Source organism: Tupaia chinensis, unplaced genomic scaffold (assembly GCF_000334495.1).
Source record: "Tupaia chinensis unplaced genomic scaffold, TupChi_1.0 Scaffold000252_1, whole genome shotgun sequence".
In the NCBI taxonomy this organism is placed as follows: Eukaryota; Metazoa; Chordata; class Mammalia; order Scandentia; family Tupaiidae; genus Tupaia; species Tupaia belangeri.
Window position 1 is genome coordinate 6117055 of NW_006159732.1, and position 13404 is coordinate 6130458.

General features: G+C 40.1%; 2 protein-coding genes across 2 annotated transcripts in view; one reads left to right on the plus strand and one right to left on the minus strand.

Annotated features, from left to right (window-relative positions):
* Positions 1 to 6501, minus strand: part of LOC102487807 (cysteine-rich secretory protein 2) — a 25284-nt gene extending 18783 nt beyond the window's left edge. The window contains exons 1-4 of the mRNA XM_006149103.2: positions 6421 to 6501; positions 5487 to 5585; positions 3643 to 3679; positions 1285 to 1355 (exon numbers count right to left, since the gene is read on the minus strand). Of these exons, the coding sequence (XP_006149165.1) occupies positions 1285 to 1355; positions 3643 to 3670 (99 nt within the window). The 5' untranslated portion in view covers positions 3671 to 3679; positions 5487 to 5585; positions 6421 to 6501. The remainder of the gene's footprint in view (positions 1 to 1284; positions 1356 to 3642; positions 3680 to 5486; positions 5586 to 6420) is intronic.
* On the plus strand, positions 5248 to 12703 carry LOC114007917 (uncharacterized). Its single transcript, XM_027772084.1, has 4 exons — positions 5248 to 5370; positions 6344 to 6761; positions 7443 to 7562; positions 12593 to 12703. Exons 1-4 carry the CDS (start codon positions 5248 to 5250, stop codon positions 12688 to 12690), a joined length of 759 nt encoding a protein of 252 aa, XP_027627885.1. The 3' UTR covers positions 12691 to 12703.
* Positions 12704 to 13404: the final 701 nt, after the last annotated feature.

Below are 13404 nucleotides of genomic sequence, written 5' to 3' on the forward strand. Positions count from 1 at the left end.
TGTGCTCGCCAGACAGACAGAGACAGAGAGACAGAAAGCGAGAAATCACCCCCCAGGAGGGATGGTCACGTCGCAATCCCTTCTCCTCCATTCTCTCGGGATCTTGGGCACGCACGCACATGCGCTCAGTGTGAGTTTTAAGCCACCGGGTTCGGTACATGTACTGCGTTTGACTACATGGGAGTACAGCGACATAGCCATTACGCTAACTGCTGGTCCCACCAAGAATTATTTTTGAAAAGGTATTTTATTGGTCATGAATTGAGTTGTGATCTCCAAAAATAAATGTCCAAAGCTTAATGCCCAGAATTTAAATATAATCTTATTTGAAAAAAAAGGGTAAACTAAGAATCTCATCTCAGGATAAAATCATCCTGGATTATCCAAAGTGGAGACTAAATCCAATGGCCTCTGTGTGTCTCTCATAATTGGAGAGACACGCGGAGGCCTGTCATGGCAGCACAACAGCAACACAATGTTCCATAATGCTGAAGCCATATGAGACAGTCCCTAGTTCACCTTCAGAGGACTCCCTGTCCACACTGAGAATGAACATACATGTGCCTGTGATCCTGGTGGTTGGAGAATAATGGTAGAATGCTACACGAAGACCCTAATAGGGGTGTCTTCTCTTTCTCTCCACTGAAATAAACTTAAAAAATAAAAAAATAAAATAAACACACAGAGAGAACAGGATAACGTGAAGATGCAGGCAGAGATTGTGGTGAGGCAGCCACAAGCCAAGGAATGCCAAAGAGCTGCAGAAATTCGTAGAAATGCATGGAACGGATCACTCCCAGATCCTCTAGAGGAAGCATGGCCCTGCAGATACCTGACTTCAGACTCTGGCCTCAGTAACTGTGAAAGAATAAATGTCTGTTGTTCTAAGTCACCAAGTTTCTGGTAATTTGTTACAATAGCCTTAAGAACCTAATATAGTATTTAACTAAATATGAAACTATGATCTCAAATTGTATTCGATATAAAAACGAGTACTGAGCTTTTGTTCTGCTTTCAGTGTATGAAATCTGGTGGCTCTCTGACACCTGCAGTTCATCTTGTCATCCTCCAACTTCATCACAAGTGCTCAGTGGCTTCATGTGACTGATGGTTTACCCGCTGGACAGCACACCCTTGTCTTCCATCTTGATAACTGTGTTAAGTGCTCTGAGTTACAATCCAAACCTGGGATCTCCCAAACACTTGCCTTCTCACCTCCTAAAGTAGCTTGCCATCCCACTCGTTGCCGGCTAGTTCTGAAAAGATTCATCATTTTAACCTTACCTTTCCCTCAGCAGGTAAAGGTGGAAGCAGCACAGTCAGCAGAAACAGCACCACTGGGAATAAAGCCATTGCTGGAAACCATTGAAGAAAACAAAAGTATGGATTGAAAAAGTCATCTATGAACTTCTTACTCAAATGGGGGAAAACCAATGTAATTGTCTTGGTTATGCTGAAGGAACTGTGAGTACCAAATTCATGAACAAGGTTAACAAGCAAATAATCACCACATGTGCATTAACTCTGTCTTCACTAGGAGACAACAGAAATGAACTACAATACCTGACTGATACTCTTGGGGTATATCTATAATGTCTAGGAGCATACTCCCTTCTCTGCATGAGGTGAGGTCTGTTGCTCTCAGATCATCAGAAACAAAATGTAGAAAATAAGACTTCCTCCGAGCTTATTATGACACTGGTATTCATTTATTCACCTCAACAATTTGGGGAAAGTTTATTTTCAATCTGTATCATTTCTTGATTTTTTTTTTTTATTCTCTACAAGAAGTAGAAGTATTTTTTCTTTTCTTTACACCAGACAAGAATCAAAATTCCAGAGCTGGGGGCCAGATGGTGGAACAGCAGTGAACGTGATGCTCTGCAAGTCTGACCCACATAGGAAGGTTCTGAGTTCACCTCTGCAAAATGCCAAGTACACAGGGGACACACGAGCGCAGGATTTGGGACTGTGAAGCTGAGGTGGACTGTAGCATGAAGAACCTATTGGAGGAACCCCTCTCGCTCTCTCCTTCCCTCTGTCTCTCTTGCTCATGGAATTAATAAATAAACACACTTTAAAAAGATTCCAGTAGTGCAAGGACATGGATATAAAAGTACAAACTTTATTAGTGGTTATTTCTATAACGGAACAATTAAATGTTATGTTTTAATTGCTATATTTTTAGATTTCCCGGTATAGGAAAAGTATAAATACAATAAATGTATGAAAAATCTAGCTTGTGTCAGTTGCTCAATCCATGATTTGGTACAGAGATTGTTTAATATTTTCTTCATCTTTCAAAAAGATACTCAGCATTTCATCGCCCACACTGTCCTTCCTCAATGAGTCAAAAACTCTAGGTCCTTTAGATGAAGCAATAAGACCATTTAGTTTAGGAAGCTTTCATTGTCCTGCTGTTAGTCATAGAAAACACTTGCTTAGTAAATTAAAGGGATGCTGTTAGGTGGGCACCTCCAAATTCTTGGATGTAAAGAAAATGACAAAAAAAATGTACGTGCATAACTGATCAGGCCTCACTGACCTGTAAATATTAGGTCGGTATTTGCTTGTATGAAATGTTCACTTGATGCACCCATAAAGGGGAGAATGACAAATACTTGCCAATGGTTTATGATAAAATACGACGTGGACTTTCATTCTCAAACCTTATTGGGCCTGACTATATTTTACAGATGACGTATGTGAGGCTTAGAACATTTAATTAATCTATCTTAACAGTAACTTTTGGAGTAATTAGCAATTAGTCGTCATCCAATTATGACTCCAAAGTCAACACACATTGAAAAGGGCATAGTCAGGAAAAAACAGTCATTGTGGTGCAGTGGAGGTCCTCTGCCTTTATTTTAATATTGAGTCTTCGAGAAGTCATGAGTACTTCTCTTTTTTTCTGTGCAAAAATGAGTCATGACTTTTCTGACAACTCAATAATTCCTGTATTACTACAAAACTACGTGTAACACTAATAGTTCTAAAAGTCATTAATATGGAAGCATTTGCAGGGCTGGCAGGTGGTATGGTGGTTAAGCCTCTGCTCCCACTTTGCTGACTGCTGTTTCCGTTTTGGACACGGTGGTTTGAAACTCATGCCAGGAGTGTGTGAGTGCATGCCCCAAATCACGAGAGGAGAATAGAAGAGAAGGGATTGTGGCATGCCCTACACCCTGCAGGGTGATTTCTCACTTTCTCTCTGTCTCTCTGGTGAGCACACACACCCTATAGAAAAATCTCTGTCAATAATAATAATAAAAATAAAATTAATTATTTTTAAAATGTACAAGCATACACCAAATACACTCATAATCATACTTTCAAATTTTTCTGTTAAAGTTAGTTGTAGTATAATTCTTTCAAGGTCACAAACAGAGGAATTAGTTATTTTTTGATTTTTAGAGTAAAATTCTCTTAAGTATCAAATTGATATTAAATTTGTTGTAATAGTACTGTAGGTTGTCCTACCTTTAAGTGAGTCAAATTAACTTGAGATAATTCTCAATAAAACTTTACTAAGTTTTGAAATATCACAGGCAACTTATAAAAGTATACCACTTTACTCTTGGCAAAATAAAAATGATCGGTACAATAAAACGTTGACATTAAAATAAATGAGTTATTACTTACTCTTGGTTCTCAAAGCAGGATGAAACATCGGTGTTATCTATAGGAAGGAAAAAAGTGGAGAGCGAGAACACTAGAGCAGAACATATTTCTGAAATTCTGGGCGTGCAAATAAATCTACGTCAACAAATATCAGAAATGGTATTTTTCATACAAATCCTCAAATTTCATTGCCAGTTGTCGGTATTATCTTGGGTGTTATTTTGTTCCCACACTTTTTTAAACATGAGTAAGAATGCCCTCCTTCTCTAACCAGCGCTCCTCTCTGCTTAGGCACATAAAATCTGAAAACTGATTTTTGTCCTGATATTTACATACTCACCACTTAAGACTTCTTAATTAAGGGGCAGGTAACCAGGATCTTGCAGCTCAGCTATTTTTTTAAAAATTTTATTCATTTATTTTATTTTACTTTAATTTATTTTGAATTTGACCAGAGAGAGACAAAGAGAGAGAAGGAAAGTGAGAAAACAAGCTGCCAGGTCCAGGACTTAAACCATGGTCAGCCATGTGGGATTCCAGCTGCCTTAACCACCATGCCACCTGCTGGCCCCAATGGCTCAGCTTTCTATGACTTACCTGAGTTACCAAGGACCTGCGTTGATTAAGAATGTGATGTTGGGATAGGCAGCAGGTGGTGTGGTGGTTAAAGGTGCTGGGTTCCCACAAGGTTGACCACAGTTTGAGTCCTGGACCTGGTGGCTTGCTTTCTTGCTTTCTCTCTCTTTCTGGTCAAATTAAAATAATAATAATTATTATAATAATAATAACAAATGGAATTAAATAAATAAATAAATAAATAAATAAATAAATAAATAAATAAATAGTTCTTTAAAAAAAATATACAATGTTTGGGAGCCATCAGGTCTAGAAAATCCTCTTTGAGCGTCAGTTGTCTCTTAGGTAAAATATGGATTATCACATCATAAGTTACTTTGGAAACGGAAAGGAGCAATATATGCAAAGCACCTGGAGCCAGCAAATAGTGTAGCAGTTACATTGCTGGACTCCCACATGGCTGCCCATGGTTCAAGTCCCGGATGGAGTGGATTAAAATTCACACTGGGCACATGTGCACGCAAGCACGAGACCCCAAGAGCAGAAAGGAGGAGAAGGAACTGCAGTGTGGCCATCCCCCCTGTGGTGGGGGGGTGATTCTCACTTTCCCTCTCTCTGTCTTTCTCTCTCTCTGGCAAGAGCATACACCCTCAAACAAAAATCTCTTAAAAAATAAAAACCTGATACAATACTCATAAAATACACATACCAAACTCAATAAATACATGGAAATTATTAATAGTTTATTATTATTATTTGTGATCGTTGATAGTTTACTGAGTTCATAAGATTTTTTTTCATAAACACATGCCATTTCATTGAATTGCTAACTTCAGAAGTGTTTAAGAGATCTGTTTTTTATTCCAGGTGTCATGAGAAAAAAATCAGCATAATCTAAAGAGAGATTTGAGTGTCCAAGGTCTGTTCCTATTACAGACTTTCTGGCTAACCCTGGAAAAATGATCTGACTGCTCTATCATCAGCTCACGGAAAGGCAAAGGCATGAGCCTGAAGACCTGCGTGCCCAGTCACTCGATATGTTTGCACTAGATGACTCGTACGTCCATCGACCATGGCACCTCATGCTCCTCTCTGCTGCTGTCTTCTCTCATACCCTCCACCATGCAACCGATAATCATCTTTGCTGCCTCAACAAAAGCAGTGGCACTGTCGGTGAGAGCGTATTTCAGGAAATCTATGTTTTCCCATTCCCTGTATTTTATTCTTTTAACCCAACACTAACATATAACAGAGAATTTGGCTACCATTTTTAATGTCTCGCTACTTACCGATGAAATGTGCTGCGTCCTTTCCTGCAGGTGTTTTAACAAAATGACATGGTTCTCCTAGGGTAACTTAGAGGGAGCATGGTGTTTGTTTTCATAACCCTAGAATACAGGAACAAAGAATATTTTTAAAAAGATGTGAGGAATACCTTTACAGATAGTATTTATCATCTGTCATGAACTTGAAACAAATCAACTGTTTAGTATTGTTCTCTAACAGTTATTTGATCTCACTAGAGCAACCACACTCTCATTCTGAGATCATAATGTTTCCACGTTTTGGTATTTTCTTTAAACACTAATAAAAAAAAAGTGGACTTCTTAAAGAAGTTCATTACCTGTTGGTTGACTGACTTTGCAAGAAAATCACAACATATTTTCAAGATTCCCAATCCCTTAACTAGGACTCTAACCCACATTCCTTTAAAGATTATTTCTATAAGTAGTCTTCCCACACGGTGAGCGCTGACCAAATGGATTTGGGGTCACGCCTTTATCTTCTCATGTTTCTCATCCTAGAAGCCAATAAGTTTGAAAGGACAATAGCCCCAGTTTCATTGTTATAGCTTGTTAATAACCGTGCATTCAAAATATTAACAAGAAAGTAAAGTTCTTAATTTGACCTCATGAAGGGCCAGGTTGAGAGCTGACTTCAATTTCCGCTCTGACTCAGTGGATCTTACACACACAGAATAATTTGTCTTCTAAGGGTAGTAAAGCGTTTCAGTAAGGGAAAGATAAGGAGCGTGCTGGAAGGGGCAGCAGCAAAAACCAACTACCAGTCTGCACTTAGGGAGGTGATGGACCCCGCCAGAGTGTCAGGAGCCGAATGAGCATGAGCATCCTCCCTCCCTTCTCAGATCTCTTTCTCCTCTGTCTTCACGCCACCTTCCCCACCCGGGTCATTTCCAGCCTCCAGCACAGCTCTAATATTTACCCTGGCTCCGGAGCACAGATGTTGGTGCTGCAGGGTGGGAGCCAGAGACCCGCAGCCGCTGGCCCCTTACCGCGATTGTAAACTCCACTCGCTACCACGTGAGGGCGACGTCACCGGGCTTTATGCCTTCAGCGCTGTTAGCGGCTCAGAGGATTCCTGCCACCGCCCCCATCCCCTCCTAGAGGGCTGGGGGAAAATCCTACGCGTTTCCCCTGTGAAAAGCGGAATTCTCCTCTTCTCTCACTACCACCACCTGGTGAGGGAAGTAAATATCCGATCTCATATTTGGGTAGTACCAGGAGGAGGAGGGAGAAGATATCAAGATTCAGAATGCTCAGGAGGTAGCTGGAACGAGTGTTCTGTTTCAGAGAAGAGGCCTCTGAATTAATTAGGCTCAGAATTAAAGAGCAAATTGGAACGGCCATAGATGCTCAGGTCTGCAGGGCAATGCCAGCGTGGTGACAACAAGGCTCTCAGGGGTATGGGGTAAAGTTAGCGGTTGAGGGGATTCGCTCCTAAACACTTCTGTTCCTGCCCCTCTTCTGTCCTTAGCAACCCTTCTGCAGTCAGAAAATTCAAGAGTAGCAGGAAGAAATCTTTTAGAAAAATACTCAGAATTCTTGACCTAGGGCTGCTGGGTTCAAGATGAGCAGATTTAGGTACCAGCGGTTAGCATAATGGCTTTGTCGCTGAACTACCATGTAGTGGACCACAGTTTGAGTCCCAGACCCCGTGACTTAAACTCATGCCGGGCACGTGTGCATGTGTGCCCAAGATCCAGAGAGGAGAATGGAGGAGAAAGGATTGTGCAGCGTGGCCATGCCCCCTGGGGAGTGATTTCTCTCTTTCTGTCTCTCTGTTTCTCTCGGTCTTTCTGGCAAGTGCACTACCCTATAGCAAAAACCTTTCTAAAAAAATAAAAAGTAAAAAGATTAACAGATTTATCAGGCATTTGGTGAAGATGTGTTGTCTCTCTCCACAAAAGGCATAAGAGTAACAGATGCATTTTCTTTTCTGTTTAGTTGATTTCAATATGAAAAGGCATGGCTTAGTTCATTACCTTGCAAGTGCTGGGTTGCAAGATACCAAACCAAGGATTAGCATCCATGCGGACTGGCTTTCCTACCTGGGGTATTTTAGAGGTCTGGAATTTCTCATTATAGCCCTTAGAACTCAACTTGTTTCTCTATGCTGAGTGCTAACTTTCCCTTCACATTATTTATCATTTTAAGTGACCAAGGCAGTTACCTGTTACTATTTCAGTCCATACCCGCCACTGACTAAGAACAATCTTGGAATATGCAAAAGTCATCTTAGATTGCTTAATTATTGCAGCTGTAGCCAACTAAAGCTCATTCCTGAAAGTTTGCCTTTCCAATGTTTATGAAATCTATCCCTTCTCTTTCACTGCTACCTTTATGTTTTCATAATATATTAACTAGATTATTATTATTTACTTTATTTTGGAGAGATTTTTGCTATAGGGCGTGTGTACTCACTGGAGAGACAGAAAGAAACAGAGAGACAGAAAGTGAGAAATCACCCCCAGGGGTGATGGCCATGCTGCAATCACTTCTCCTCCATTCTCCTCTTGGAATTTTGGGTATGTACCTGGTGTGAGTTTCAGACCACTGGGACTAGAATGAGAACCACAGTCGACCATGTAGGAGCCCAGCAATGTGACCATTACACCATCTGCTGGTCTCTATCTTCTTTAATTTATTCGTGTAACATTTTAAATACATGTATGAAAACAAGCTCTGTCCACCTTTTTATAAAAGGAAGTACCTAGTACACATGTTCATTAACAATGCAATCTTAACCCTACAATTCTGTTACTTATTTTGAATATCTAAGTTTTCATTTTTAAACAGTTACTTAATTTTACATATTATAATTCTTTCATTTGTCCGGAGAGAGACATAGAGAGAGTGAAAGCAAGCCACCAGGTCCGAGACTCACACAGCAATCGACTTTGTGGGAATCCAGTGCCCTAACTGTTCTGCCACCTACCAGCCCCTAATTTTTCATGGTTATTATTTGCTTCTATCCTCATAAATGATGCCAGAATGAGAGCCCTTAGTGCATTGTAGTGATAGATATTGTAGGTGAACATAAATTTGAAAAATTGGTTGTGGTTCTCTGGTTTATTGAAGTATCCCCAAAGCCTAGCTGAATACCAGGCCTTATACATGGCAGTTTGTAAATATTCATTGAGCAAGAATAACTGACTTGGGAGCCAGCAAGTGGCATGGTGGTTAAAGGTGCTGGACTCCAACTTGGCCAATTGCAGTTCGAGTCTCAGGCCTGGAAATTTGCTTTCTCACTTTCCCTCCCTTTCTTTCTCTCACTCTGCTCCTCTATGATCAAATAAAAATAAGTAAATAAAATAATTCTTTGAGAAAAAAATACTGACTTGGTCTAAGTTCTTAGGGAATACAGGAAAAAAGACACAAATCTCTTTTGCCCAAGATTTATATAGAACCACGTGAGATATAAATATACATACACATACACACACACATACATATATACACATACATACACAAACATACATACATATACACATACATACATACATACATATATACACACATACACATACATACATATATACAGACATACATATATACACATACATACACATATATACACATACATGCATATATACATATACATACATACACATACATACATATATACAGACATACATATATACACATACATACATATATATACACATACATATATACACATACATACATATATATACACATACATATATACACATACATACATATATATACACATACATATATACACATACATACATATATATACACATACATATATACACATACATACACAAACATACATACATATACACATACATACATTTATATACACACACATACATATATATGCACATACATACACATATACACATACACACATATATATACACACATACATACATATACATACATACATATATATATATACATACATACATACATATATACACATACATACATATATACATACATACATATATATACATATATATATATATACACACACACACATACATACATATATGAGTAAGTAAATAACATTGCCAAGTAGTGTTAAGCAGGTGTAAAAAGAAAATAGATATTGCAATTGGGAGTTCTGTGAGTTGATATAATCTAGGTAAACCTCAATGATAGTTTGACAGTTAAACTGTCATTGAATAATGTGTGTGACTTGGTTAGAAATAAAAAACGGGCTTGATAAACTTGGTTGGGAGAACAATAGCAGACAAATCAATATGTCACAAAACATGTTTAAGTCAGAATGACAGGCTATCGAAAATGTTAGGAATACTTCGCATAAATATCTAGGGAGTGTTGCATCTCTGTATAACCTGGGAACGTAATTTTATTGATACTTTAGAGGACTGAGAAATTCTATGATAAAATGTCGTTTCATAGGCCCAACAGTTGGCATGGAGATTAAGGTGGCTGGATCCCACAAAGCCTACTGTGTGGCTTGAGTCTTGCATCTGGTTTTTAGAAAAACACAGTGGGCACCTGTGTCCAAAATCCTGAGAGGAGAATGGAGGAAAAGGGATTGTGGCATAGCCATCATCCCCAGTGGGTGATTTCTCATTTTCCTTATCTCTGTGTGTGTGTCTCTCTCTGTCTCACTCCGGCTAGTGCATGTACCCTTAAAAAATAATCATTTAATGAAAGCTACCTGGTAGCACTCTTCAGGGTGATCTGCTGAGCTAAGAAATTTGTGGCAGGGAAAATGAGTATGGTGATAATTTCTCAGTTTAATTTTATAGTAGGAAAAATAGAGCAAAACTTGGACTGTGAAAAGATAAAGAACGTGGGAACCAGTAGTTAGCGTAATGGCTATGTCGCTGGATTCCCACGTAGTCGACCGCGGTTCACGTCCCGGACCCGGTGGCTTAAAACTCACGCCGGGCACGTGTGCGTGCGTGCCCAAGATCCTGAGAGGAGAATGGAGGAGAAGGGATTGCGGTGTGACCATCCCCCCTGGGGAGTGATTTCTCGCTTTCTATCTCTATGTCTCTCTCTGTCTGTCTGGCGAGTGCACGCGCCCTATAGCGAAAACCTCTCAAAAAAAAAAAAAAGATAAAGAACGTGTTGATGATAGATTTCACATGGGGGCAAACTCAAAATAGAAGAAGGCTTGTCGATTTTCAGAGAGAGCACATAAGAAACATTCTATTATGGAGTACCAGTAGGTACCTATGGTACTCGAACTAAAGTTAGCATTGTGCGGAGGTGGAAGGAGTGGTGCTGAGAATCCCTGGGGGTTGGGAAGGCTTGCTGGAATCTCTACTTTGACTAACAAACTAGAACTGTATGGCCAAGCAGAAGTTGTCCCGACCCGGGGGGACAGCCGAACAGGTTTCCTGAGTGAAGGAGTGAGAGCCGGGACAAGCGGCGTAGTGTTACAACACGGAGACGACAGTGTCGTCCATTTATTGTGGGCAGCATGGTACAGCACAGAGACGACGGCGTGGCACAGCCGTTAAGTCTTCAGGGTTGTCCGGAGACGATGTAGTGTTACAACTCTTCAGGATCTCCCAGTTCGTCTCGAGATGATGCAGTGTCAGCTCTTCGGGATCTTCAGGGTCGTCTGGAGACTGCGTGGTGTTTCAGCTCTTCAGGCTCTTCAGTTGTCGTCTTCCTGGTCGTTGTCGTCGTCTCACTTGTCGTCTTCCTGGTCATTGTCGTCGTCTCGGTCATCTGTGTCGTCTTCTCGGTCGTCTGGCTACTGTGGGCCAGGCATCGTGGTTATATACACTCTGGTGGGTTGTAAACGGTGGGTCGCGATTGGTTGTAAATGGTGGACTGTGATTGGTTGTAAATGGTGGGCCCTGATTGGTTGTTAACGGTGGGTTATGATTGGTTGCTTTTGGACCAATCATGAGGTGTTGGATATGCAAATTTGAGGGATTCTAGTGGCCAATCAGAGCAAGGTTTTGAAGGTCAGGTTTTTGGAAGGGAACCAATCATGGCAATTGTTTGCTCTCTGAGAAACCTCGGCAGACTCGCTGGTGTGCAGCCTCCCACAAGAAGTAATCTTTAACTTTTGTGGAGATTAGCATCTTTGAACCTAACATGAAATATTTATGCCAGATGATCTCCAAGGTCCATATAGCTTCAATAAGAAATGGATTATTATCTATTGACGATAACTTTCTAGTGAACTGGACTGGTGAGAAATGTACACATGTTGGAATATTCACTTTGCAAGCTAAGTAACATGATGGTTTAAAAGAAACAGAAATAAAAAGAAAATAATAATGTAAATTTTCTGTGTGCATGTGGCTGCATTAGAGAGCAAAATTTTGTACAAGTGTATCATATTCTCACTAAAGGGTAGAAATATTTCAAAATTACGTGCTTATTTTTGATTCAAGAATGAAGTGGTGCAGATGCCATCAGTCCAGCATCTTCAACAGGACATGGGATCTTATACTCAAGAAGAATTAGAGACATGAAACAGAGAGGAGATAGCCAGAGGAGTTAATAAGAGAGGGAATAAAGGAAGAATAAAGCTCCCAAGGCAGAACAGAGCTCCCAAGCAGGGAGCAGGTCCTGGAAAATGGGTTGCCCAAGAGAAAATGTCATAGGATGGGAGAGTGCTGAGATGCATTGTGTAACATCCTTGGTTTGGGGATCCAGACTTCTAAAATCGGAGACCTGTCCCTAAATGCAAAATAAAGCCACAACCACAATAAAAGTAGGCAGAAAAGAGAATTTCATAGGAAAGGAAGATTTTAGAAAAGAAGTAAACTCAAAAGGCTTTTAGGTGGGCAGGTTGCTAGGTAGCAACTGCATTTGGAATGGTTTAGATGTTATTTTTATTACTAGAGCTGATAATGAATATTTAACAGTGGGAGGTCTGTCATGCTGTCTATGTTCTCTGTTTGAATTCTGAAGCTTTCTCCTACACTTGTATAGCTCTCTCACAGGTGAAGAATTTAAGGGATTTGATTACCTAACTGCGCATGCCCAGTGTGAGCCACAATGATAGGAGCATCCTTATTAGGATTAACTGCCCAATTTGTTAAACGTTTGGTTGGATCTTTTTGTATTGGTGAAGCATGATAAGAGTGAAATTCATAATCATCCCTATGTGTCTTCCTCAGGTACCAAAGAAGAAAAATGGGATTTCCCTCACCTTCCTGGAGCCAGGAGTTGGGTGGGAAGAAGGCATTTTTATGGAAGGTCTGGCTGTAATTTCTGATAAACTGATTGATGTGGCATGTGTCCGTCTGTTATTTTCTCAGGGCTGCTTGCTCATTACAAGCTAACTGCCGACCACAGAACTAGGGCAGGGGCTTTATATCTGGGTTAGAGGGGCTTTGTTTGGGCTTGTTTATTCATGGTTGCTTTCCCTTCATCTTGGTGGAGGGGTCACATGCTAGATGGGTCTGGTTATTTCTCTTTATTTTGGAGTAGGTAGAAGATCAGGAGATACTTTGTCTAAAAACTTTGGGCCATAAAAAGCCATTGTTTTATCTTCTTCATGGAATGTGGTAGGGCCTGGAGAAAAACCTTTGTTTTCAGTTATACTGCCTGGGTTAATCATGGAGCCACTGTTGCAAGCCATTTCTCTGAATAAGCAGCCAAGTCACTAAGTCCCATCTTAAAACTTAGCCATTTTTGTAATTCCATTTTGGGCCTATATCCTAACTATATTTTTAGGGTTTCTGTCTCCTACCTCATTTTCACTTTTCTACCAAATTCAAAGCAAGTTAATTCATCCAAGCACTACAAACTAAACTATAGACACATGACGTGGAGATGGGAGTTAGACCCCACTTACAGATAGATAGGATAAGGACCCAAAAGGAAGTCACTGGGTTTTTCTTTTTAATGAAGTCTCTGTGTTTTTCCTCTATGGGTCAGATTAATGTACAATATACACTCATTTTACATGTCTCTACAGAATTTATGG

Coding starts and splice junctions, on each gene's coding strand:
- LOC114007917 (XM_027772084.1), top strand. CDS start 5,248: ATGACTCGTACGTCCATCGACCATGGCACCTCATGCTCCTCTCTGCTG. Junction 6,762..7,442: donor AGATTCAGAATGCTCAGGAG/GTAGCTGGAACG, acceptor TTTTCTGTTTAG/TTGATTTCAATATGAAAAGG. Junction 7,563..12,592: donor CTACCTGGGGTATTTTAGAG/GTCTGGAATTTC, acceptor TGTCTTCCTCAG/GTACCAAAGAAGAAAAATGG.